The following is a 23,708-nucleotide window of genomic DNA, read 5'->3' as shown; positions in this document are numbered from 1 at the left end:
CCTGCTCTCTGTACAGGGAATTGGGACTTTGTTTGTTTTAATATAGGCTACTCTTGTGGAGCCACATGTGATTTTGTCTTTACGTGATGAGAATACACTTGTGGAGACATACCAGTATCAGCAGTTGAAATTGTGGTTGTGGATGGCTACAAAATATTACAGTTGACCAAGCTTCACCTAAAGGCTTTAATACTAATTCTGCTGCAATTTATTGTTTAAATAACTGTCTCTGTCTTAGTTAGGCTTTTGATCTGGAAGATGGATACTTTACTTAAAGCAAATGTAGCTCTGTGATTATTATCAAGGTTTCCATAAAGGTTTCATACAGGTTTTCTCAGGGTGGATTGAAATGAAGCAAATATACAAATATTAGATTAAGTTTTATTCTCATAATTTGTATTCTTATGTTCGAGTTTTTTTAACAAAACTGCTATTTTCCATTTGTCTCTCTTTGTAAGCCATGTTGGATGACATGGGTTACTGACTCAGTGTTTACCTCTGGGATTATAATTGATTTTCGATTAAGTTAATTTGGCAGGCTCAATTTCAGGCACAATAATTACCTTATTCTGCCTCTCACATATTTATTAATGTCCACTGATATTGAAAATGTATACACACCGTCTCTCTTCCTCTTTCTACCTCCACTTCCAGTACCAGCACTGGTATCTACTCTATGTTCCCGTTCCCCCCATCTCCCCCTCTTCCTCCATCCTTTGTCTCTCTAACAAGCATATTGTCTCCCCAGGGAGTGTGAGGGGTCTTGTTCTGCTGGTTGCTAGTGGTAACAGGAGGGATTTTGCTGACAAGGCATAGATAGTTACAGTGGCCCTCACATGCTTCTCTCCGTCCGCCCATTAAATATCAGTATCCCCACCTCACTTCCTGGAAGAAAGAGACACATGAGCCTCCAACAGCATTTACACTTCCACAGTATCTGGTCATATATGTCTCTGCAGGGGTTAAATTAGTATTTAGTATGAGGCACAGTACTTACATTCTTGGTGGGGAGACTTGAGGGTGGTGCATCTTGTGGTACACCTCGGACAAAACCTAAAAAATGCAATCAAAGTTAAAGGAATAGTTCGGCATTTTGGCAATTACACTTATTCACTTTCTACCCAAGACTTAGATGTGACAAGTGATACTACACTCTCATAAGAATGGTATAAATCATCTCATCTGACTCTTGTTGAGAAAGCAAATAAGAGTATTTCTCAAAATGTGGAATGATTCCTTTCATTGACCAGACTACATGACACAGGACTATAATTTATTATAACGTAAAAATAACAAGTGCACTGAAAAGTAAGTTGTCAAAATGAAAGAGTCAGTCAGTTCTTAGCCCCACCCTGGGTGAACCATAAAGAGCAGAGGACAGTAGTGCAACCATAAATGACACCAAAATGAAGTAGAGACTCTTACATTGAGCTGAAATGAAACGAGTGCACATAAATTTGGTAAATAACATAAATGAAGATAGTCTCTTCTGTTTTTCTGTAATTTATAGTTGTCGTCTCTTTGCTTCTCTCTTTGTCTCTGTTCTTTCTCAACATGGGCGAGGCTTAGCCTTCCCTGTGTACAGCAGCAGAGGAGAGACAGACAGTAGTGGAGAATTGATGACAACTGAACTCATTACGTTACTCTAAGTGCAATAAAAGCTTGACAAGTAAAAAGCCAAGAAGATTGATCAATGTAATCCACAATAAAGATAGACAGACTCCAAATGACGAAACATAGAGTGTAATAGAGCATAATATGAAACAATAGACATTTTTCTTTCATCACATGATATATATCGTCATATTACACAGCCCTAATTGCCTCTTTTTAAAAAAAATGTGCTGTATATTTTTCAATACTTTGGGGAGCACAAAGAAGTTTTAGAGATACGCATCTAAAAAATTGGCACAAAGAACCCAATTTATCTGCAGAGCCAGACATCAGAAGTGATACATTTAATTTGGATGAACTGACCCTTTAACAGTAATTGCAAAATTAAAATATGACATCTTCTGACCAGCTAATCTTACACAAGAGGAACAAAGTATGCTCCTAAATTAATTTAGGAAAATAGGATAAGAAATCATGTCAAGAAAACAAGTAAAATATCATGAACGTGTTTGTTTAGTAGATATTTTTGGTTTAAGCACCAAAAGTTAAACTCACATTAACATTGTAATCAAAGAGGTGGAGGTCCTCTTCAGCTGGTTCTGGCCAAGTTAATCTTAGTGTTGGTATTTGCATTGTCATCTTATGCAAGTTGTTAGCCTATTTAAAATGGATTTGAATGGGACAAGTCTCATTATACCTTTGAATCCACACCTGCTCAGCCTTTCTAATGGAGCTTCAAATGTTCACTCAGACACTTATCAGACTATATCAGGTACTCCTTTGACTGTCCTATCATCTTTGAGTGGGAAATGAACATTTATCCTTATTCTGCCTTTGAATTGATACACTGATGAATCTTTTCTATATCTCATTCCAAAGAGTTAGTAAGATATTTCTTAAAATGGCCCACCGTCACAATTTTGATGACCTACTTACCACGTCCTCTTCTCCTGCCAAATAAGCAGCACAATAACCGCATATGAAGTAGCTTCCACACCACCTCCTATTTCAAATCATGAAAAGGGCCCATCACAAGACAGCCTCAACCTCTTTACAAATCATGTTGATGATGAAACCTGATAGGCTGACTGAAGAAGGAGCTGGCGGTAGTGACAAATAACTATGATGAATTCATTCCCCTTTCGCTCAGAGCAGAGTGCGACAGGGATCCGACTGGTGCAGCCAATGTCGAATTACATGTGAAGCGTGCAGGCTGCATTATTTATCAAAACATCATTTAAACAGCGTGTGAGACTGATCTTCTCATCTTTCCCATTGCACGCTGCCAGCTCTGAATGCTGGCTGTGTTTGAACTGATGCTTGTGTTAGGTTTTTGTGTAAATGAGCATGGATGAAGCACACATGTTGGCTTCAAATTATATATATACACACACAAAGCTGTGCTGTCATAAGAGCAAAAAAAAAAAAAAGGAAACAAATTGATAGGTTACATTTGTTGTCCTGTCCTGTCCACATGCATGCTCATCTTCACAAACTCCCAAGTGCACAGAATTGCTCCAACTGAACTCCTTCTCTGCTTTTAGAGATCTCGATCCCTATAAATAAGAAATGGTAGAGACTGTTCAAACTTGTAGAACAGAGGAATAGATCACTTCTATCTCATCTCTTGAATCTGGCTATTTCTTTTTTCGGACAAAACAACATATGGTGCCACTGCCGGTGGTGCAACATTAATACATTCACAAAATTTCACACACCATTTACCTCATCCATTGTGGTCTATAGCTACAAATGCCATCTTGCAATTGTTCATCAGTGCTGAGTGAAACAAATGCTCTCTCCTCCAACTGAAACATGTTACTCCCCGTTGAGCAAATGTTCCACATACCAGTTTTTTACTGTGGGTTATTGTTGACTCACTAGTTTGTCATTTAAATTCAGCCTGAAACCTGAAAAAGCACAAAGAAAGTTGTTTTCCCATTGCAACATGTGGATTGGCTTGTGTCATCTGATTTGTTTTGACTGCACAAACTCTATTCTCAGGGCATACTACTGCACTTGAGCGGCATTTTCTTTTTCATCTAAAGTTAATATAAACGATGGTTTATATTAACTTTAGATGAAAAAGCCATCCAAATTAGTCAAATGAAGTACATATTTTCCAATACTACAGTCTTTTTAGTGGTAAAGTCCCTCTTTTTGTTACCGTTCTTCCACTGCAGCTCAACAGGGAAACACTGTCAGAGGAAACACAAAGAGGGACTTTGATGCTAAAAAGACTGTAACTTTGGCAGATATCCACTTGATATGATTAACTCAGACTGCTGAAGCCTCAGATAAATAGATCTAGCTAAACTTTCTTGGGCCGTCCCCAACTGAGGATTTTCACAGTCGACTCAGAGTTGGCCCTTTAGAGACATCGACTTGGAAGGGGGGGGGGCACTATTCCCATTTATATTCTCTAATTTTATCTCATTACATATATTTCTTTGGTATGTCTCTTTAAACAGGAGTTTAGCTGACTTTTCTGCATTTAATACCAGAGCTGAGAGCTCGGAGCAGAAAACAGTCACTCTGCGTCGTGCTATCTTCTGCTTCCATCATCCTTCTCTGTTTCCATCAAAATTATGTATTTAGGTCATTTAGAGACAAGACTGTAAAAGTTTGCAGCCTGTCATGTTGACATGCTATGTAACCAATGACTTGGCTAAATAACAAAAACAGTGATTCGTCTGATGTATTGACTCAGCGGCTTTTAGGAGGCAGCCCTAAAACTTTTCAATGCATTTTTGTTTAAAATGACTGTGTGGACACAATCAGGATTTGGCCCCACTCACGTATATTGACAGCACATTTTAAGGGGATCTTTTAATAGCCAGTATGAACAGGAGGAACGAGTATGGCCAAAAAACCTCCTTCAATCTTTATATGGGTACCTGACTGTTGTTTTAAGATAGAGTTGATAAATTGTGAACCTCTCCTTTATATTACATTTGAGTACATTAGTATATTTGTCTTATAATTTGCTGTTGTCCTGAGAATGTAACCAACTGAAGAAGTTACCTTATTTTTTAGAAAAAACAATTTAAATCAGTCGCACTTTGGGTCAAAGTCTTAATATCACATAATATTTGGACAGCGAAGCCAGTAGGAGAAAAATATTATCCCCTTTGTAATAATGTACACTGTGTGTTTTGTGCATGGATGTCCTCACACAGACAGCTTTGGAATAAACAAAAACCCATCACAAAGCCAAATTATGACCAATGACTTCTTGGTAAGCAACCATGGCTTAAATTCCAGACCTTGGAAATGTCTGTGTCAAGAGGCAGCAGCTTGACTTACATGCAGTAGGAAAATGCAACAAGGCAGCACCTTCATTTAGCCTAAGGCAAAGCACTGGGAAAGAAAGATTTTCCTTCTGAAAATGTGATGGGTTAAATAGTGATCTGACTACAATATTGCATGCAGGACATGGCAGATATATGAGCTCATTTCTCTCTCTCTCTCTCTCTCTCTCTCTCTCTCTCTCTCTCTCTCTCTCTTCATCTGCCTCGTATTGTCTCTTCATCTTTTATCTTCTCTGAGGTTTGACCTGGATCTCTGTCTCGTTCATTAGTACAGACACATAGTGCATATAGCATGGACACATGAAAGTAGACATTTAGTTGTCTTAAGCCATTCAAATAACAGTAACTGTCGACTTGACTTGCAATAGCCATAGGTGTTTTTATATAGCCTCTGATAGAGCACACACACTCACTCAGAACACCAGTCTTGAATATCAGATATCATTCTTTTAGCATGCTATAAGATCATAATCTGTGGTGTTTAAAAGGCCAACTGGATGGAAAAGAACTAATTTGACAGGTCCTGTGAGCTTTGGGATGAGTCAGTGGTGGAGTGTGAACTTGCTACACTTAAAAAGTGTTAAAATTGTCTTTGAAAGGTGGAAAGTAGAAGTCAAGAATTATTTTGAGGTGTTAGAATAGATACAGGGTCAGAAACCAAAAATCCCTAGAGGCTTGAGAAGTGCGCAAATGCACTCCAGGGCACGTGTCATTTTGTCTTTCAGGCTTTCATTTTCTAATGTGCTATCAAGCAAAATCTACTGTTAACAGCTAAAGAGCGGTTTGACAATTTGAAGAAAAGGAGAGACAATTTGTTCTCACCAGAGATGAGCGCTTCACATTTACTGACTAACCGAATTGGAAAAAAATGAAGAGGGACAACAGCTTGAGCCTAATAATTTCATGAACACATGACACAAAACAGATGCCTGGCACATGTGTTTCAATGTTTCAAGCCAAATGTATCAAATGCTTTTCCTTCTTTTTCTCCCTTTCCTCCGTCTTTATCTCCCTCTCTCCTCTTGTAGGCTTTTGATGCATTCATCTACATCTTCTTTGCACTTGAGATGGTGGTAAAGATGGTGGCCCTAGGAATCTTTGGGCGTCGATGTTATCTGGGAGACACCTGGAACAGGCTGGATTTCTTCATCGTCATGGCTGGGTAAGCAACTATACCAATATGTCAGCATTCATTATGCTTCTGATAAACGTTGTAGGTCATGTTTAGAGCCCTACTGATATATGGGTCAGCTGATATTGGTCTATCACATATCGACGTATATGTTGTCCAATTTGTGCGTTTTTGTTGTTGTTTTTTTTAAGTTATCTATTTCATCCCATTTCATCTATATATTTAAGTTTAATTGAAGTTTAATTTATACATTCATACAGCTTTTTTGTTCTATGTTTTTTTTTTTATAGTTATTTATTCCCAGTGAAGTTTACTGTCTCAATGCACTGATGTCATTTTATAGTTTATTGCTGAACAGTAAAATATCATGCACATCAACCATTTATCCCATCATGTTGTGCGCCAGGACTTGTTTGTCTGGACTGCTGCTTACACTATACAGTATTTGTTCATGGGTTTTCTAAGCTCTTTTTATCAGAGAAAAGATTAATGAAGACATCAAGTTCTGTTAAGTGTAGAATACTTGTCAGTGAGTGCAGACATTTTGACATTTTCTTTTTGCAAGTCTGTGTAGCGCTGATGATGCGGCATGACAGGTCACCAAAACTGTCTAATGAATAAGCAACCTGTCAGTCCATGTGACTTTATGTTTACAACTCTTTGTTTGTTTTTAATACAATATGTCAGTGTGACATTAAACAGACTAGAACTAAAAAGCAGAGGGAACTATTATATCACATTTGTAGTTCATAGAGCACCAGTCTTATAATCACATATATTAATTATCAAATGGAGCCATAGAGACATTTTAGTAGTAGATTCACTGTACATGCGATCTCAGTGTAACAGTGAGGCAGATGAAGCATGTGTGCAGTGTCCTATGAGAATTAACCATAAGGCACCAGTCTCTGGCATGCTGCCACAGAAACTTCAATATAACAGCAGACTGGGCAAGTGACAGTGTGTTGCAGCATAGGGTCTTCACCAGAGTGTAGATGAAAACACGCTGTAATTGTTAGGAACCCTCTACATTAAGCAAAAAACACTGGAATCTAGGGCGTGTTTTGGCATTTTGGACTTTCACATCTTTTTAGATTGAAGACAGACAGGAAGAAGAAAAACAAAACAAAATGACATCCACTGCTGAAACATTTATAACACCTGGTTATGAGAAAATACATATCTGTGGTCATGTGTACATTGTTGCATACGTTTGGTCCAACACACATGCTGCTACCATGGGAAAAACATACACACATGCTAGATGGGTGCATGTGGACAACTCAAAAGCACACCTGCTCAGACACCTGCTATGAATGAACTGAAATGAGAGGCACAGACACGGGTGATGAAGCAAATGTGTGTGTGTGTGTGTGTGTGTGTGTGTGTGTGTGTGTGTGTGTGTGTGTGTGTGTGTGTGTGTGTGTGTGTGTGTGTGTGTGTGTGTGTGTGTGTGTCTTAGGCTACTTTTGGGGACAAATTTCAGACTAAAGACCAGTTAATTGGAGATGGTTTGTCCAAATGGGGACACAAATTAGTCTCCAGGAAATGAATTGAAGTCCCCTGAAGTGACCTAGGCCAATGTGTATGTGTGTGCGTGAGCGAGAGAGAGTGAGGGGGAGAGAGAGAGAGAGAGAGAGAGAGAGAGAGAGAGAGAGAGAGAGAGAGAGAGAGAGAAGAGAGAGAGAGAGAGAGAGAGATGGATAGGAATAGTGGTGGTATTATAATAGACAAAGAAGGCAGAGCAACAGACTCACTGGTGTAGGTGGAGGGACATTCATCTTCATTTGCGCTGAATCAGTTTATCCCCTGTGGATGCTCAGAGTTTGAGCGTGTAAGTTTGTGTGTGTGTGTGTGTGTGTGTGTGCCACAGAACAACACACAGAGATTACAGTCTGTCAGTTTATGCCTTTTGAGTTTGTTTAATCTGTGTATGTGTGCGTGCGTCTGTCTGTGTTTGTATGCCTTTGTGTGAACGCTTCGGTCTTCATTTCTTCTTGGCAGCATCCATTAGATTAGCGTCTAGGCTAATTGTGGAGGGCAGTGCCAGCCTTGCCAGGCCAAATCACAGCCGACAGTCTGCTATGAGCTCCATGTCTGTTACCCAGAGGCACTACCTCGCTCTTTTCCCCACTCTTTTTCTTTCTTTTTCACATGCTCGGACAAGTGTTTCCCCTTGTCACCTCTCTTTTCATACAGACTACGCATTTGTCCAAATGGACTCAAAGGGGGGTCTTATGCTTTATCTCCATGACCTCTGAGTTTATTATATCTTATTTAATTTTTGTCCCTGGGGCTCTTACTTGTGTCCACTGAGCTTCTTGATCCAAGCATGAGGCATAACCCTTTTTTCACAAAGTATTACTTATTCTCCATATTTACCTATTTATGCCTTAGATAGGTTGAAAAAGAAATTGCTGTGTCAAAGGGGCTTTCTGACACTGAGCAAGACTGCCTGATGTTTGCATATATCAAGCAAATTAAGTAGCTGTATCTTGACTTAACCTGGTGTCTGTATCTTTTCAGATGGTTGTATGCAAATAAACCTTCAGTAGCTTGATTTTAATGCATAATTAAACAGACAAAACAAGGTGTTGCAGCTGTATTCTTTAGTTACTCAAAAGCAAATGAGTTCACTAACAGATCACTCATTTTTTTGCTGTCCTAGGAGATCCACATGGTAGAGCATGGTTCCTTTTTTAACAGTTGAATACAAGAATGCTCAGCTTGGTGACTCTGTTAAGGGCACATTGTTAATTTGACAGTTAAGACAGCTTTTACATGTCTAGATAAAACAATTATTTCCCTCATCTCTCATATTAAAGCTGCCTCTGAACTCTTCTAACTAGTTCTACCCTAGGTTTCCCCCCGAGGCTCTTTTATATCAATATATACATGCATGTGAACACACACACAGACACACACACATGCGCGGGCGTGCGCACATACTCTAGTCACATGAAAGCATGAATGAGATGAAGGCATCACGAGCAAAAAAAGGAATGTGAAAAATAGAGAACAATCATAAAAAGGAGGCTTGCGGCAGTCCACTAATTACCCTCCCAAACACAGCGGCCTGATTGATGTGTACAGGAAGAGACACTTCTGTAGACCACATACACATACACACAACGTACACACACCCGCACACACACACACACACACACACACACACACACACACACACACACACACACACACACACACACACACACACACACACACACACACACACAAGCACATCTGTGATCTTCACTTTATTTGCTGCTGTGTTTGTCCTCCAGATAGAATTGAATCACTAATCCATGCAATTGTTAATGGTTTTGTTGGTGTGATTCATTTAATAGTTTGTCACTCACCCTGTATCCAACACAAGCAAAATATAACATCCAGTATTTGTGCCCTTAGGCTCACAAAAAGGGGGCCATGTAAGTTTTAATTGCTTCAAAACTCCCTTTTGTCTTTGTAGCCTTTTATTCAGCCTCTCATCTGCCCACATTATATCACTGGTACAGCTGTAACGTCACTATGCCAAATCAGACAAGCCTGGCCCAAAATAACTATTTTGCTCCTCTCTACACTATGACATTTTCATCAAGCTGCAGTGTGGCATTTCTACACTTTTGACTGTAAAAGGAAGACAAATTTGGTTTGCCTATATATCACAAACATGCATTCTTTCAAATGTGGTACTCATGAGCTTCACGAACAAAATAATTAGACTATTGCAATAAATCTGAAAGGATTAAGCATTTCATCTTGTGCTCTAGCACCCTCACATGCCTGCCAATTTAAATACTTCCCTACTATATGAATAAATTGTTAATGGTGCAGCAGTTCAAAACCCCTGTTACAAGTACATCTACTGAAGTGTGAGCTGGGGTGCTACTCAGTTGATGACTCTGTGCTGTGGTGAAGGGCACACATTATTGTAAATGAAATGGTTGATTTGTCTGTCTATGTGAGAGACAGTGAGTTAGGTTTTTATTGTCGAAGCCAGTGGATGTGCTCTGGGTGTTATTAGCTTGTGGTGCTGGTGCAGTTGTTGGTATCATGCTGTCCCAACACTGTTGAGCCCCAAGGACATCAATTGTGTGCACACACTTGCACAAACACACTTGATTCTCATTACACAATCCTCGCCATTTGCACACAGTGGCTTTTTTTTTTTACTGCAGAACTCCTTCACTCACTGTATCTATATCTCTGTTAATGATAAGAGTCATGTAGAAAAAGTGTGGTACATTCAAACATACGCACACTGTTTTCACACACACACACACACACACACACACACACACACACACACACACACAGCAAACCGTAGCCATTCTCCTGTGAAAGTGGTTTGGGTTTGAGGGCACAAACAGCTTAGCCATGCTGTGGAAATGACTTGCTAACAGATGCCAGGCTCTGACTGAGCCACAACATCCTGCAGGCAACACTTAGAATAGAATGAATGCCTCTTTTTCCCGCTCTTTCTCTTCCTCACCTCCCTTTCATGTTATTCACCCTTTTTGATGCTTTGTCACTTTATCCCCCCGCCACTTTCTCTGGAGTGTTGTACCACTCTCTGCAGTGCATTTCCTGTATGGCTGAGGCTCACACAGTTCTGGCTGGGTACAGGTGAGGTTAGATCAAAGAATGACCACTGATGTTGAAATGCTACCAGGGATATCTGGCCCAGCTGGAGCAAAGGTTATTGTTTTTTGCCATATTCTAGGTAACTACCGAGATGTTAACTGGCGTTCTCTATTCTCTCTCTTTTTCTCTGTTTTTCTCTGTCTGTGTATTCAGGATGGTAGAGTACTCACTGGACCTGCAGAACATCAACCTATCGGCCATAAGGACGGTGCGGGTCCTTCGGCCCCTCAAAGCCATCAACAGAGTGCCAAGTAAGAACACTTAAAGTCTGTTTGTGTGTTTGTGTATGTGTAGTTTTCTGTGTGTTTGTGCTTGCAGTTTCTCTTTGTGTTTATGTGTGTCTGTCAGCCCATATAAAATACAAGTACATCTTCATGAAAATTCATGTCTATGTATTACATCTCTGGCTTTTTTGTGCATCTGCATGCCACCTGTTCCCCATGGGGATCATTAAACATTCATCTTATGCTTAATCAAACAGCCCGCTCAGACCCTGAGTCCCAGCTTTATCAGATTTACAAACCATCCATTAATGCTGCTTCACTGAACAGTCCATGACCATAACCCTTTTCCTTTCATCTGAAACTCAGTTCTTGGTCAATCTTTTTAACACATATTGATTTATTTGTACTGCTACCCTAACTGGCAGCTCTTAATCATTGTAAGCACCAATTAGCCTTTCCAAGCTAGGTTCAAGCTGGTCTCAGCACTTTAGTTGTTAGCCAAGCATTAGCAGCTAATGGAATATGTAGATAATGCAGTTTCTGGTAAGTAGACAGAAATGACATTATTGTTTTGTCAATATCATAGGAATTGAATGCATTAATTTTCATAAAAAGGTGCTAAAGCACTCAGTCAATGTTATACTACTTTTAAATGCAAGTGACCAATGTTTTATCAGTCTCAACTTATCAGACTGAATGAACTTGACACTTGGATTTAGTCCTTATCTAGGGGCCTCCCTATCAGAGTTCCTCCTCCCATTACAAAATATCTGAGCTAAACAAAGTATATAAGCTTTGAAATGTTTCTCACTATCTTTAACTCACTGAGGGAGAATGTCTTTTAACACTATTTAAATCATGAAATGAGTCCATAGCAGATGGTCCTGTTGCCTAATTCAGTTTGAACCCTGGGGTCAGTCACTGTGAGAAAAAGATACCTTTGTGACTGTGACTGCGAAGAGTCATTTTCAAGTTCAAAAAGAAAAAAAGATAGAAGGGTGCAATACTGTGTATGGAGACAAAAAGGGACCCAACGGATTGAAGTCTGTATGGCAGTTAATACGGTCCATTTCAGAGCTATAATAAGCAGAAAATGTTCCATGTGAGGGAGAGACAACTGAGCAGATAGAGTAGATGTGTCTAAATGTCATTGAGAGATACGGGATCTCAGGTCTCACAGGCCAAAAAGAATGCAGGAGAGGAATATAACAAGACTTTTTTCTATTAGATAATCTTCCTATGTTTTATTTCTACAAGCCAACATGAAAAATAATATATACTGTATATGTATTGTTCTTCACGTCATTCTTTTTTATATGTCCAGTTTACATGTCCTCTTGTTTTGTTTTTCTGCTTTTTTTTCTTTGCTTTTTTAAAATAAAAAACACCAAGACAGATAACTACACATAAATCCAAAATTATAGCTTACCTTCTTGCTGGAACAAATTCTTAAAGATTTTTGCTCGCCATGTTAGGTGTCCAATCATGGCAGATTCTTCATGTTTAGTGTAATTACCTGAAAAAGCTGCCTGTCTTTAGCACCTGAATTGATTTTCAATTTTCCACACATTCGGTAGGACAAGTTATCTTTCAGGTGGAGCCATGAACAAAGAACCTACTCAGCCCAATGTTTCAGACAGCCATGGCAGCAGCACTCAGAAAATGTGCATGTTAACTGCATTATCTTTCAAGTGGTTTGATTAGAAGATATTATGTGTAGAACAGTGCATACAATATTTTGAGGAGAAGTGTTCAGATTGTAAACAAATATGCTTTTCTGGAGACAATCTGGCATCATAGCATAAATCTTTGGATAGATGAATTTGTTAGCAAATGCATATCATATAGCAGATGCATGCATGCATCTGTATAAGCCTACTCTTTGTGTCCCTTATTTATATTTCTTTATAGTTGGCTATGTGTGTATGATGTATGCATACTGTTTATGTTGTTATGAGAACTCTGAGTGTAATGACTGTGGTAGCCTGATTCTGTCCCCTGTCAGTGACCCCATCAGGGAGGAGGAAGCATGGGGATAAAGCTATTTGTTCCTTGTTTTGTTGGATCACTACTTTGCCCACAGATACACAGGGAGCATGAACGCACCCTGACCTCTCACACACCTCAATTTGTAACCTTCCAACAAAATGGCAGATAATAGTCATGTGCTGTCCTGTGTGTGTGTGTGTGTGTGTTTGTGTGTTCTGGATTTATTTTTTGATGAAATTGGTGTGAGATAGAGGGAGTGCTAGACAGAATAGGAGTGGGAAAGACAACAAACACAGAAGAGAAGACGAGAAGAGAAGAGAGGACGAGAGAAGAAAAGAAGAGAAACAAAGAGAAGAGAGAATTCTCCTGGTCATAAATGAATAGCACAGGCAGGTAGCTGTAAGTGTGTTTCTATTGTGGCGCAAGGGGAGACATCCATCTTTATCTGGGAACAGCAGGAGCTGGCAAACTGGTACAGTCACCATGAGGGGAGAGAGATGGAAGCAGGTAGTGTAGAAAATGAGAGAAAGAATAAAAGAAGAGCAGGCAAAGCAGAAAAAGCAGATTTGTGATACCATACTGTTCTTGTTCTCTCTAGTTACTTTATTTTGTTTTCCTTGATTATTTGTGGTTGTTGAATATATCATTTTCTTCCTCTTTTTTGTTGTTGTTCGCTCTTCTGCGCTTTCTTTCTTATTTCGGCACTCCCTATTTTTTGGCTCAGCCTTAGGCCTTGTCTCATTCTCGTTCTCCTTTTCTGTTCCTCTATCCATCTCTCCCTCTCTTCACCCAATTAGGCCTAATGGAACAGTGGCCTAATGACAAGGACCCTGGGGAACAAACACATTTAGAATCGCCTCCAGCCGCCACCAGAGACACATACACAGCAACAACACTACTGCTCTCCATTTAATACCAGTTAATGAGACAAATAAGCCAGAGGAGGGTGCATATTCACCTCAAGAAAACTTCCTTCCTTTGTGCTTTTGAGTTAAAATTTCCATAATTTTTAAAATTGCAAGTTGAAATAAGTTTTTAATCCAAGAGTAACACATTATTGTCGTGGAAATCTGTCATTCCCAACTTGTCTCTCTACAAAGAGCTTGCCCAAATTCAGGATTTATTGTCAAATCCACAAAAAACAATGTAACAAAAGATTGGGAAAAAGTAAAAATTGCACTTCAACCCCTCCATATCTTTAAATGCATCTTTAAATGTTTCAATTAATTCTCCAGATGCAGATACACACTCTTAGTTGACTTGAAAACTGAACCTCTGAGAGTCAGCACACACTACCAGTGGATGTAGTAAAAATAAAAATGGTGTGCTTAGCACTTAGAAAATGAGGAGATCTTCTGTAATGAGCTTTAACATAGTAAACTGTGTTTGCATTCTTGTACATGTTTTCAACATGTGTACATCAGCACCATCTCTCATCTCTCTTTCTCTCTCTCTCTTTCTCTTCTGTCATTCAGTCTGTTGGCAGTTTAGATGCGCTGTTGTGTTTATGACACATTAACCTGCTGTTGAGTTGTTGTTCACAAATCCCAGTATGGCCCTGAAAAACACAAGCACATGCTTATCAGATAAGTCAAGACCTGCACACAAAGTCACACTCAGAGTAGTAACAGCCACACACACCCAGGCATACACACACACACACACAGACACACACACACACACACACACACACACACACACACACACACTTCTCTCAGGTGTCAGTACAGGGTTGCTATGATCTCATCAGTAGGGTCTCACCTCTCCCTCTTGTTAGTTCAATAAGCTGTCATTATGTTTCACTAATCACATCTCAATATGTCATCACTGCGGGACAAGCCCATCCACAGGGGATGAGGTCATCATTATTTGACAGGGGATATGCTTGTATGCAATTAGGCTTTGTCTAATCATGAATGAGACCCCACATAGCCTGATTATGCTTTGTTTTCTTGTCACATGGTGGACCAACATTAATATGTCTTTGTGATATTCTGACTTTAGGGGATGGTTCGTGTACAGCATATCTATTTTGGTACGGGGTAACTCCCCGTGTTGCCAGAAAAGTGTTTGTCCTACTCACCGCCTCCTCTGAAGAGGCTGTTAACTTCCACTTTTGAACCACCATGACTCTCTTTTTGTTAGCTGTATGCTTTTATGTCTCTTTTTATCACCTCCTGTTTAGTTCTTGAATTGTGTTTTCAAGTCAGTTTGCTGTCATAAGCTGAATTGTAACTGCTGTTGTGGGTGTCTCACGTTGATGTTTAGAAATGTGGGGAATGCTTTTAATATTATAGAAATTACAGTCTATTAAATTGCAGCTGTGAATACACTTTACGGGAAATCTAATACCACCCAGAATACATTTGTATAAGTATAAAGAGGAAAGATTTTAAAATATGTTACATATTGAATTCTTCCTTATAATATCCAGTCATAGACAGAATGCAGGTCTTCGTTAAATATTGAAAAAGTCTAGACTGACTTGGTAATACATTTTCATGAGATAAGATAGATAACCACAATTGGCCACTAATACAGTAGCTTGTGGCTATCATGTGTTATTGTCTGACAGTACAGTCATTGTTTGTCCTTTTAAAACACACAGGTATGCGTATCCTGGTGAACCTGCTGCTGGACACTCTACCAATGCTGGGCAATGTGCTACTGCTCTGCTTCTTCGTCTTCTTCATCTTCGGGATCATTGGCGTGCAGCTGTGGGCGGGGTTACTCCGGAACCGCTGCTACCTTGAGGAGAACTTCACTCTGTGAGTTGCACTGTACATCAGTGAGGACTGCATGTGTGTATATGTTGTGCTGTTGCTTTTGTTTTTAAAAAATTAAGTTGATGAGCCACAAATATGAAGTTATGATACTAAGGAGATCATTTGAGGAATAAATCTATTAAATTACTATTTTGCAAAATGTACAGCACCATTTGTTTAACATGCACTTTAATAGATAGTTATCCCTTCCACATTTCATACAAGGTTATACAAGCACTGTGTGTTACAATTTAGCAAATACATGAGCATAAGTCATGAATGTTTTTCTACCTTTTTCTCAGTTTCCATTTCTTTCTCAAGCTATTTTCGTGTCCTTGTCTTGCAACTTAGAAGGTGATTAGATTCCAGCTGTATTCCTCCATATTCATAACCCTACATGACAACATCACCCACTGTGTGTGTGTGTGTGTGTGTGTGTGTGTGTGTGTGTGTGTGTGTGTGTGTGTGTGTGTGTGTGTGTGTGTGTGCGCGTGTGCGTGTGAATGACATTCACCAGTATTCAAGAGTGTTTGATTCCATGGCATTACAGTATTGCAGTTTCCTTTTTATGCTGGCATCAGCTTGCTAAAGAGACACATGCCCCTGATGTGTGTGTTCTAATATGTATATAAGCCATGTATACTGCTCTCTAGCGTCTCTGATTATGCTGATGCAGTGTATACTAATGATGACTGTAACAGCCAGATGAAAGGGGACACATGCTCGCCAGTTATGGCTGTCCTTCCTGCTTTGTCCTCCCTTTAATGTTGAGAGCTGACATTTGCTCTAATAACATTTACAGCAATCACATCATGAGGCTATTTTAACCAGTGTTTTATTACATTTGTCTTCACTGGGCTAAAGGGTGAGTTTCGAGAGTAATAGGACCATCTGAGGAGTTTACTTTGATTTTCCTGGATGCAGTGAAGCACGAAAAAAGGAGAAGAAAAAAGGTTTAGCCCTGGGGGGATCACTAGACTAGACTATCACAATGCTGCTTTAATCCAGCTTTAGAAAACATTTTTTCTTCCAGTAGACTGATTGATACACTCCTAACTCCCACATACATTTGCTGACTAATTCAGCAGGACATTTTTAGCAGTGATCTCAGATTGAACTGACTGCTGCCTGTTATTTAAGCAAAGTATTATTTTTTGCACATTATTTAAAACATTGTATTCACATATTATGCAGGTTAGTCGCGGTGCTCGAGTGCTTAATTAGAAAGGTCATAGTGAGTTAGCGCTTGAGGACTATTATGCTAAGTAAAGCGCTAACGTTAGCTCTCTGAGAGGTTATAATGGAGTGGGCTAAGTGTCACAGTCAAGTGCAGCATTCACTTTGCTATTTTACACCATCCTTCCTTTGATCTCTACCCCTCTTTTTCATGCTTTATTCTACCTTATTCTTACTATTGTACTTTCTGTTTTTCAATTTTAATTTAGTTTCTAAAAAGGTTGCTTTCTTCTTCTTTTCATTCTCTTTCCATTTATCTTAGATGCTCCTTTATTCTTGCAAGATGAAAAAAAAACACATTTAGACCCTGGAGCATTTATTGTGGAATAATCCAGACTTCCAAACACATATTCACACCTTTACGTTACCCCATTGCAACACATATCTTGCAATAATGGCCACAGAGAGGAGGCTGCAGGCACTCCAGCAGACGTTTTTATTATAAAGGGGAGTTTGTCCCCTGTGTCTCCTCCTTATTCTCACATACTATTTGCATTTTTATACAGTGTATTTTCTAGCCAATATTCCTGTCCCAACTGTCTCACAGTTTCATTTAGTACCATTGCTAAAAACTCTCTTTCCTCTATTACACGGTAGCCTTGGTCCCTCTCACTGCCTCCCTCTCCACTGGCAGGTGTGTTCTCAGTGTGATGCCAGGTTTTGCTGTGCCATGTGGTGCAATGCCAAGTCACCAGCATGAGGGCAACAGCCTTCATTCATGCTCCTCTACTCCTCCTGCTCTTTGTGCCTATCTCCAAGTCTTTATCCCTTTCTCTTTAGCATATCTAGTAAAGCAATAGTTTGAATGCAACTGACAACTTTTTCTGACATCCTTTCTTTTACGTTTATCTCTGTTGTCAGTCCCATGTGTCCTCTAAACAGTATTCATTGTGTTTTAGTTCATACCTGGACACTATATGCTCTGCCGCCAAATCAATGCATGGCGTCTGAGCCACTTTCCATGAGGAGCGGTACAGTCCGATATAGCCACTGTTACTATTGATCCTGGAATTAGTGTTCAGTGTGTGTGTGTGTGTGTGTGTGTGTGTGTGTGTGTGTGTGTGTGTGTGTGTTGCGTTGTGTCGTTTGTGCTTGAGGAAGAACAGAGAATTTCTCCTGTAATGTATGTCAGCTGTATCCATCCCAGTATTGACTAGAATTGGAGAGGATGGGGAAGATGGGGAAAAGTGTAAGAGAGGAGTGGAGAGTAGAGACAATCTGAGAGAGAGAAGGAGAGGAGTTAGAAATGAGACAAAGGGAGAGAAAAGAAAGGCAAAGATGAGACAAGAAAGGAAGAATGACAAAAAGAGTCCAGGTGTAAAATACATGTACAGCAATGTTGTACTATGTTGTAGTTTGCATGAGGTGTACAGTATGTGAGTGAATCAGGGCAGGTGGCAGGTTAGCAAGTGGTTGCACAGGTAATTGCATTAGATACAAATTGCCTCAAGCCAGTCTGGCTGATTATTTAATCCTTTTGCAGAGAGAAAAATGAGAGGAGATTGATACATACATGAAAAAACAGTAAAAAAAGACAAATAGAAAGAAAGTGAAAAAGAAGAGCTGGAGTGACAGACAGAGTCAGTGCAATGAGTAAATACTGTAGGTCATGTGACCCTGAGTGTGTGTGTCCAGTAATGGGCCTGATGACGAAGGGGGTCTATTTTCATCTTCTCCAGGGCCAGACCTTGGTATGAGCACCCACACCCTGTCCTCATTTACTCCAGTCATGTCCAATCACACACACACACACACACACACAAACACACATATACACACACATCGGTCTCGCTAACTGGCTGTAAGACTTTTTCCCTCTGTTTTCCGAGGACATTAAATCTTGCAGGGGTCTTATATCATTTGTGTTGTCTGTCTTACTATCATCACTTATTTGTGTTTTTCTATTCCCCATCTATTGCTTTGAATTAATATATCCTTAAAGACTATACCGTTTCTCTTCCTCTGTTCAGTGGTGTTTGTAATGGAAATGCTTAAAATAGCTCCATCTGTACATCACAAACGTTCAACTTTTGATAAATCTACTAAGGCATATGACCCTGCATCCCTAGGTGGACATGAAGTCAAAGACACACTCTTTGGCATGTTTCCATTAAAACAGAGAGGTATATGTGAGACCTCTTGGGAAATGATAAGGTTCTTCAGCTGGTGGCGATCGGTTAGATTCAGATTTTAGAGATGTGTGTCATTAAGTTCAGCAAGAATCAGCCAGTGACATTTACTCAGTCACTCATTCACTAGGGGCACTTAACAGGGAGTAGATGAGTTCACTGACAGTGTGTGTATGTGTGTAATTTTCTTCTGATTTCATGCTAGGATACACAAGCGCACATACACTTTCCACATGACTTAGTATACATGATTAACCAATCTGTTGTCTGGTGCTAAACATACTCATCTCCAATGATGTGCTTGTCAATCGGTTTGTTAACTTTGTCTCTATCACTTTCTGTTTTTTTCTTGCCTGTGTCTTTGACCATAAATTATACATCCGTTTCTGTTTCAGGACATCTCACAAGGATCCTGATGTATAAATTAAGAGTGTGCATCCTAATTTCTCAGAGAAAGAACACAAGGTTTCCATCAGACATTTTAGAGCTTCCTTTCAGTGACCCTGTGGCACTCATTAAAATCCTGCCCTACTGAACACTTTGCATCTCAGAAAGTGATATATGATGATCTACCACCTATCACAGTTCCAGTCAAATGAGGTCCATGTGTTCAGCTTTGTAATCAGGGCAGCATCAGAGAGCTGTCCCGGTTTCAAATGGCAGAACTCACTTGTTATTTCTGCTTTGTCAAGATCAGACTAATTATTTACTTGCAAAGCTTTGAAGGAATCGGCTTAGTGCTACCGACTGCGACAAACACCTGGGTGACAATCAGTGCTGCCAAAATGCAGAAAATCTTCGTATTTTTGCATTTATGTGTATATAAATGATGGCACATTAAACGTAATGTTGTAAAAAATTTGCATGATTTGCTTGAACGGCTGCAAAAGATTGCCGTTCTTTGTGTCTTGTTTGAGTAATCCTGAGGGAACATTGAAAGCAAAGGCTTAAACAAATGTTAAATGGAGCAACATAAGTCCCATGATGCATTGATGGCTGTTTAGAAAGCTGATACCACATCTTTTTGTTTTTACAAATGACTGTATTAATTTCAACACTGCTGCCTCACCACCAAACAGGAGTAAACTAAAAAAAAAGGTGAGAGCACAGGTGCTACTGGGAGATTAAGTGACTCTCCCCTGATGGCACAGCCAACTGCAAATAAACTATACAAATTAATTCTGATTCTCTGGTTCACTTACTCAACCTAACAAAGTCTAATGGAGCTGTTTACTAACATAGGAAAACAAACTTTGTCACAGGTGCTCCTTCTCCATACTGTTAGATAAGGGTGCTTTATGCAATTGAATGTGAGATGCGGCTTGATTTGTCTTCAGGCCACTCATTTAGTCATGTCCTGGCCGAGACAGACCCTACCCCTGTTTACCATACCTGTCAGCATGCCTTTGCTTTTCTGCACTAGCTTTAGGTGTTGTTTGCTGCTTCACTGCTAGGATAAGGATTTCTCTCTCTCTCTCTCTCTCTCTCTCTCTCTCTCTCTCTCTCTCTCTCTCTCTCTCTCTCTCTCTCTCTCTCTCTCTCTCTCTCTCTCTTCTCTCTCTCTCTCTCTCTCTCTCTCTCTCTCTCTCTCAAGCACACACACACATCAGACTGTCTATACTGTATATCACTTACAGCTCCATATTGATCCATTTATGAGTCTAGTAAGGTCCACAGCTTCTGGATCTCTACAGCGGAGAGGGATAGTTTTATTAATTAGATTGGATTGGAGACAAAACTCAAACTTCATAAGTGACAGTGACATGGAAGAGAGTGGGAAGTGGGTGTGAAAAAGACTGACATGACCTCAAAGTTGGTTATGTGTGCACATGCATGTATGATATTATAAGGATATACTTGTGTGCATGTATGAGAGTGAGAGAGAGTAAAGTATATACTCCCTATACACCCACAATCATTTGCATTTATTTATTCACCTGCTCGCCTTCAATAATGCATTTATCCCACAGGCTTCCTGGGATTTACTTCAGGCACTATACTATATAACATCTGTATGAAACACCCCAAATATAATAGTGACACATGATAGAATTATATTGGGTTGTGGGTTAGGGTTAGGGTTAGACTACATATAAACATTGTATCCTACCTACTAACTTAAGTTCTTACCTCATCACTATCCCAGCTCTTCAGGTATGGCCCTGCCAGCTCCGTACTACCAGCCAGAGGAAGATGATGAACGACCCTTCATTTGCTCCCTGCCGTCTGATAACGGCATCATGTCATGTTCTGATGTGCCGGCGAGGCGTGAAGGAGGCCGCACATGCTGCCTGGACAAGGAGGACGCGCTCCACAGACAGGCTCTGGGCCTGAGTCCTGAGCCCATGGCAAACGGTAGTGGTCCTGGTGATGCAATGGGTCTGTGCATCAACTGGAACCAGTATTACACCCGCTGCCACACAGGGAGTAGTAACCCCCACAAAGGTGCCATCAACTTTGACAACATTGTCTATGCCTGGATAGTAATTTTTCAGGTATGTTCACTTACAGCATGTGAAAAGGCTATTTTCACACACACAGGTCTCTTAAGCTTAGAATTTTGAACATGTGATATGAACTATGCTTAACCTGTTTGGTAAAGTAAAGCTTTTCCCTACAATTCAATTCTGCCGTCTTGGCATGAAATGTGTTTTTATTAGCTTGTAAATGTTAATCTCAGTTAAATCTTTCTTCCTAGGTGATCACTCTGGAGGGCTGGGTAGAGATCATGTATAATGTAATGGATGCCCATTCCTTCTACAACTTCATCTACTTCATCTTACTCATCATTGTAAGTAACGTTTATCACTAAATGTATCAGTCTATTAGTAATCTACATCCCTTCTAGCCATCACATCCAGTGTACAGCGTTCTGATGAAAAAATAAATAAATAAAGAAGTGTAACTTTAGGTAAACATGGTTTGACATAAGTGGTCTCCTGCCATCAATACATTGAATGAGGATATTTCCTGAGAAGTAGATTGAAGTGTCAATACAGTTTTGAAAATCAATAGTAGCATAAAGGACTGTCTACAATCAATGTTTGAGGGAGGGAAGGAGGTGGATGTTACGTAAATGTATCTTCTACGGTCAGAGAGAAAAAAGGGAGAGGAGGAGTAAGGACAGTTGAAAAAAAACAGAAGAACAAAACTTACATGTCCAAGGAGAAAACATACTGTTTACACATTTTGTGCAAGAGCTAAATCAGCTCTTTGCATGCAGTGCCAGATGGCAGCACAATGAAGGTTGTTTAATTCAGCACTCTCATGCCTCTGTCTGTCCGTAAAACAGCAGTCAGTCTCTCTGTGTAGCAGCAGATGTACAATAGGCACTCCAGATGTTGCACTTACCCAGCAGCAGGTGAACACAATAAGAAATTGACACGTATTCTTTAGTAAGTGGGTGTGGAAAGCCTGAAAATTAGACCAGGAGGAGAGGAAAGAAGGTGAAAGAGGAGAGCGTCAAAATTATATTGAACAAAGATAAGTGAGAGGGAATGAGTGAATGTAAGGTGATAGGATGAGTGAAAAAAAGGTGAAGCAGAATAAAGAATACAAGCACAGCAATCAGTCACAAGCATGCTAAAATTCTCACACATCACATTATAAGATAGGAAATGAGAAAGAATCCAGAGTGTAAAACCTGCCCTATGAAAGAATTTTCTTTCCCACTTCTTCCCCACATCACTGGCATTACCTGAATCTTTACAAAATCTGACCACAGACTGGCAGCACCTTTTGCAACCCAAAGACAGTTGACAGTGGTTGCATATTACAGTGTGATCATTTTTTTCTTAGTTTAAACTGCTCCATTAATCCAAATCTCATGTGGATTGTAGATCCATATACCACAATTAAATAAATGTCCAACAGAAGACACGTAAAATTGAACTGAACACAAATATATCACACATATAATTTCATGTCCCAGTAGAACAACTACAAGCCTATTAGTCTCCGAGAAGTGACCGAGCAAAAACAATTTGCTTTATGTTCAATGTACAGAGCTCAGTTACTCGCAGAACACCTAACAACTGGAGAAACACACTGCTCTGTTTGTGTTAAATGATTGATTGACACAAATGTGTTGCCTCTTTTGAGCTTCCCTGCAAGGCTCCAGTCTGTTTGGCAACTTGTAGTCAGAGGTCCTGAGGGATGCCTTGAAAGTGTTGTTGACACACTACAATGGGCCCCCTAAGGTGATGCAATTAGGGTCACCTTACCATTCTTTCCTTTTTATTCCTTTTCTCTTATTTCCTTTTACTTAGCCTATTCTTTCTGCCCTTTCTCTGTCCTTCTCTGACGTGTAGTTATTATAGCTGGTAGTATACTGTGCCCCACTGCTTGTGAGTTGATCCTATAAGTGTGTGTTCCCCAATATAAAACGCGGGCACAAAGACAAGTGTGACCTCTGTTGTGACACAGAGTCTCATCTCTATCTGCTTGATATACTGTCAAGTGTGCAGCCAAAGTGTACACATTGAAGAGTGTGAATAAATGGACTTAAGTGACTTAGAGCTAAGTGGTAGCAATAGGGCAATTATTAGGAGGGTGTGCGTGTGTGCGTGTGTGTGTGCGTGCGCGTGCATGTGTGGTTGTGTGTGTGCATGTGTTTCAGAGAGAGAGTATATGTACATAAATATACGTGACAGTTCCAGCATAGA

At 39.9% G+C, this 23,708-nt stretch overlaps 1 protein-coding gene across 1 annotated transcript in view; it reads left to right on the top strand.

Moving 5' to 3' along the window:
• The window catches only part of LOC133999391 (voltage-dependent T-type calcium channel subunit alpha-1I-like), a 116,891-nt gene that overhangs the window by 40,793 nt on the left and 52,390 nt on the right, over positions 1 to 23,708 (top strand). Inside the window, exons 3-7 of the mRNA XM_062438616.1 lie at positions 5,954 to 6,087; positions 10,855 to 10,952; positions 15,523 to 15,682; positions 21,191 to 21,539; positions 21,743 to 21,835. Coding sequence (XP_062294600.1) covers positions 5,954 to 6,087; positions 10,855 to 10,952; positions 15,523 to 15,682; positions 21,191 to 21,539; positions 21,743 to 21,835 — 834 coding nt within the window. The remainder of the gene's footprint in view (positions 1 to 5,953; positions 6,088 to 10,854; positions 10,953 to 15,522; positions 15,683 to 21,190; positions 21,540 to 21,742; positions 21,836 to 23,708) is intronic.

The sequence above is a fragment of the Scomber scombrus genome, chromosome 18 (assembly GCF_963691925.1).
Source record: "Scomber scombrus chromosome 18, fScoSco1.1, whole genome shotgun sequence".
Lineage (NCBI taxonomy): Eukaryota > Metazoa > Chordata > Actinopteri > Scombriformes > Scombridae > Scomber > Scomber scombrus.
This window is presented reverse-complemented; position numbering and strand designations above follow the sequence as displayed.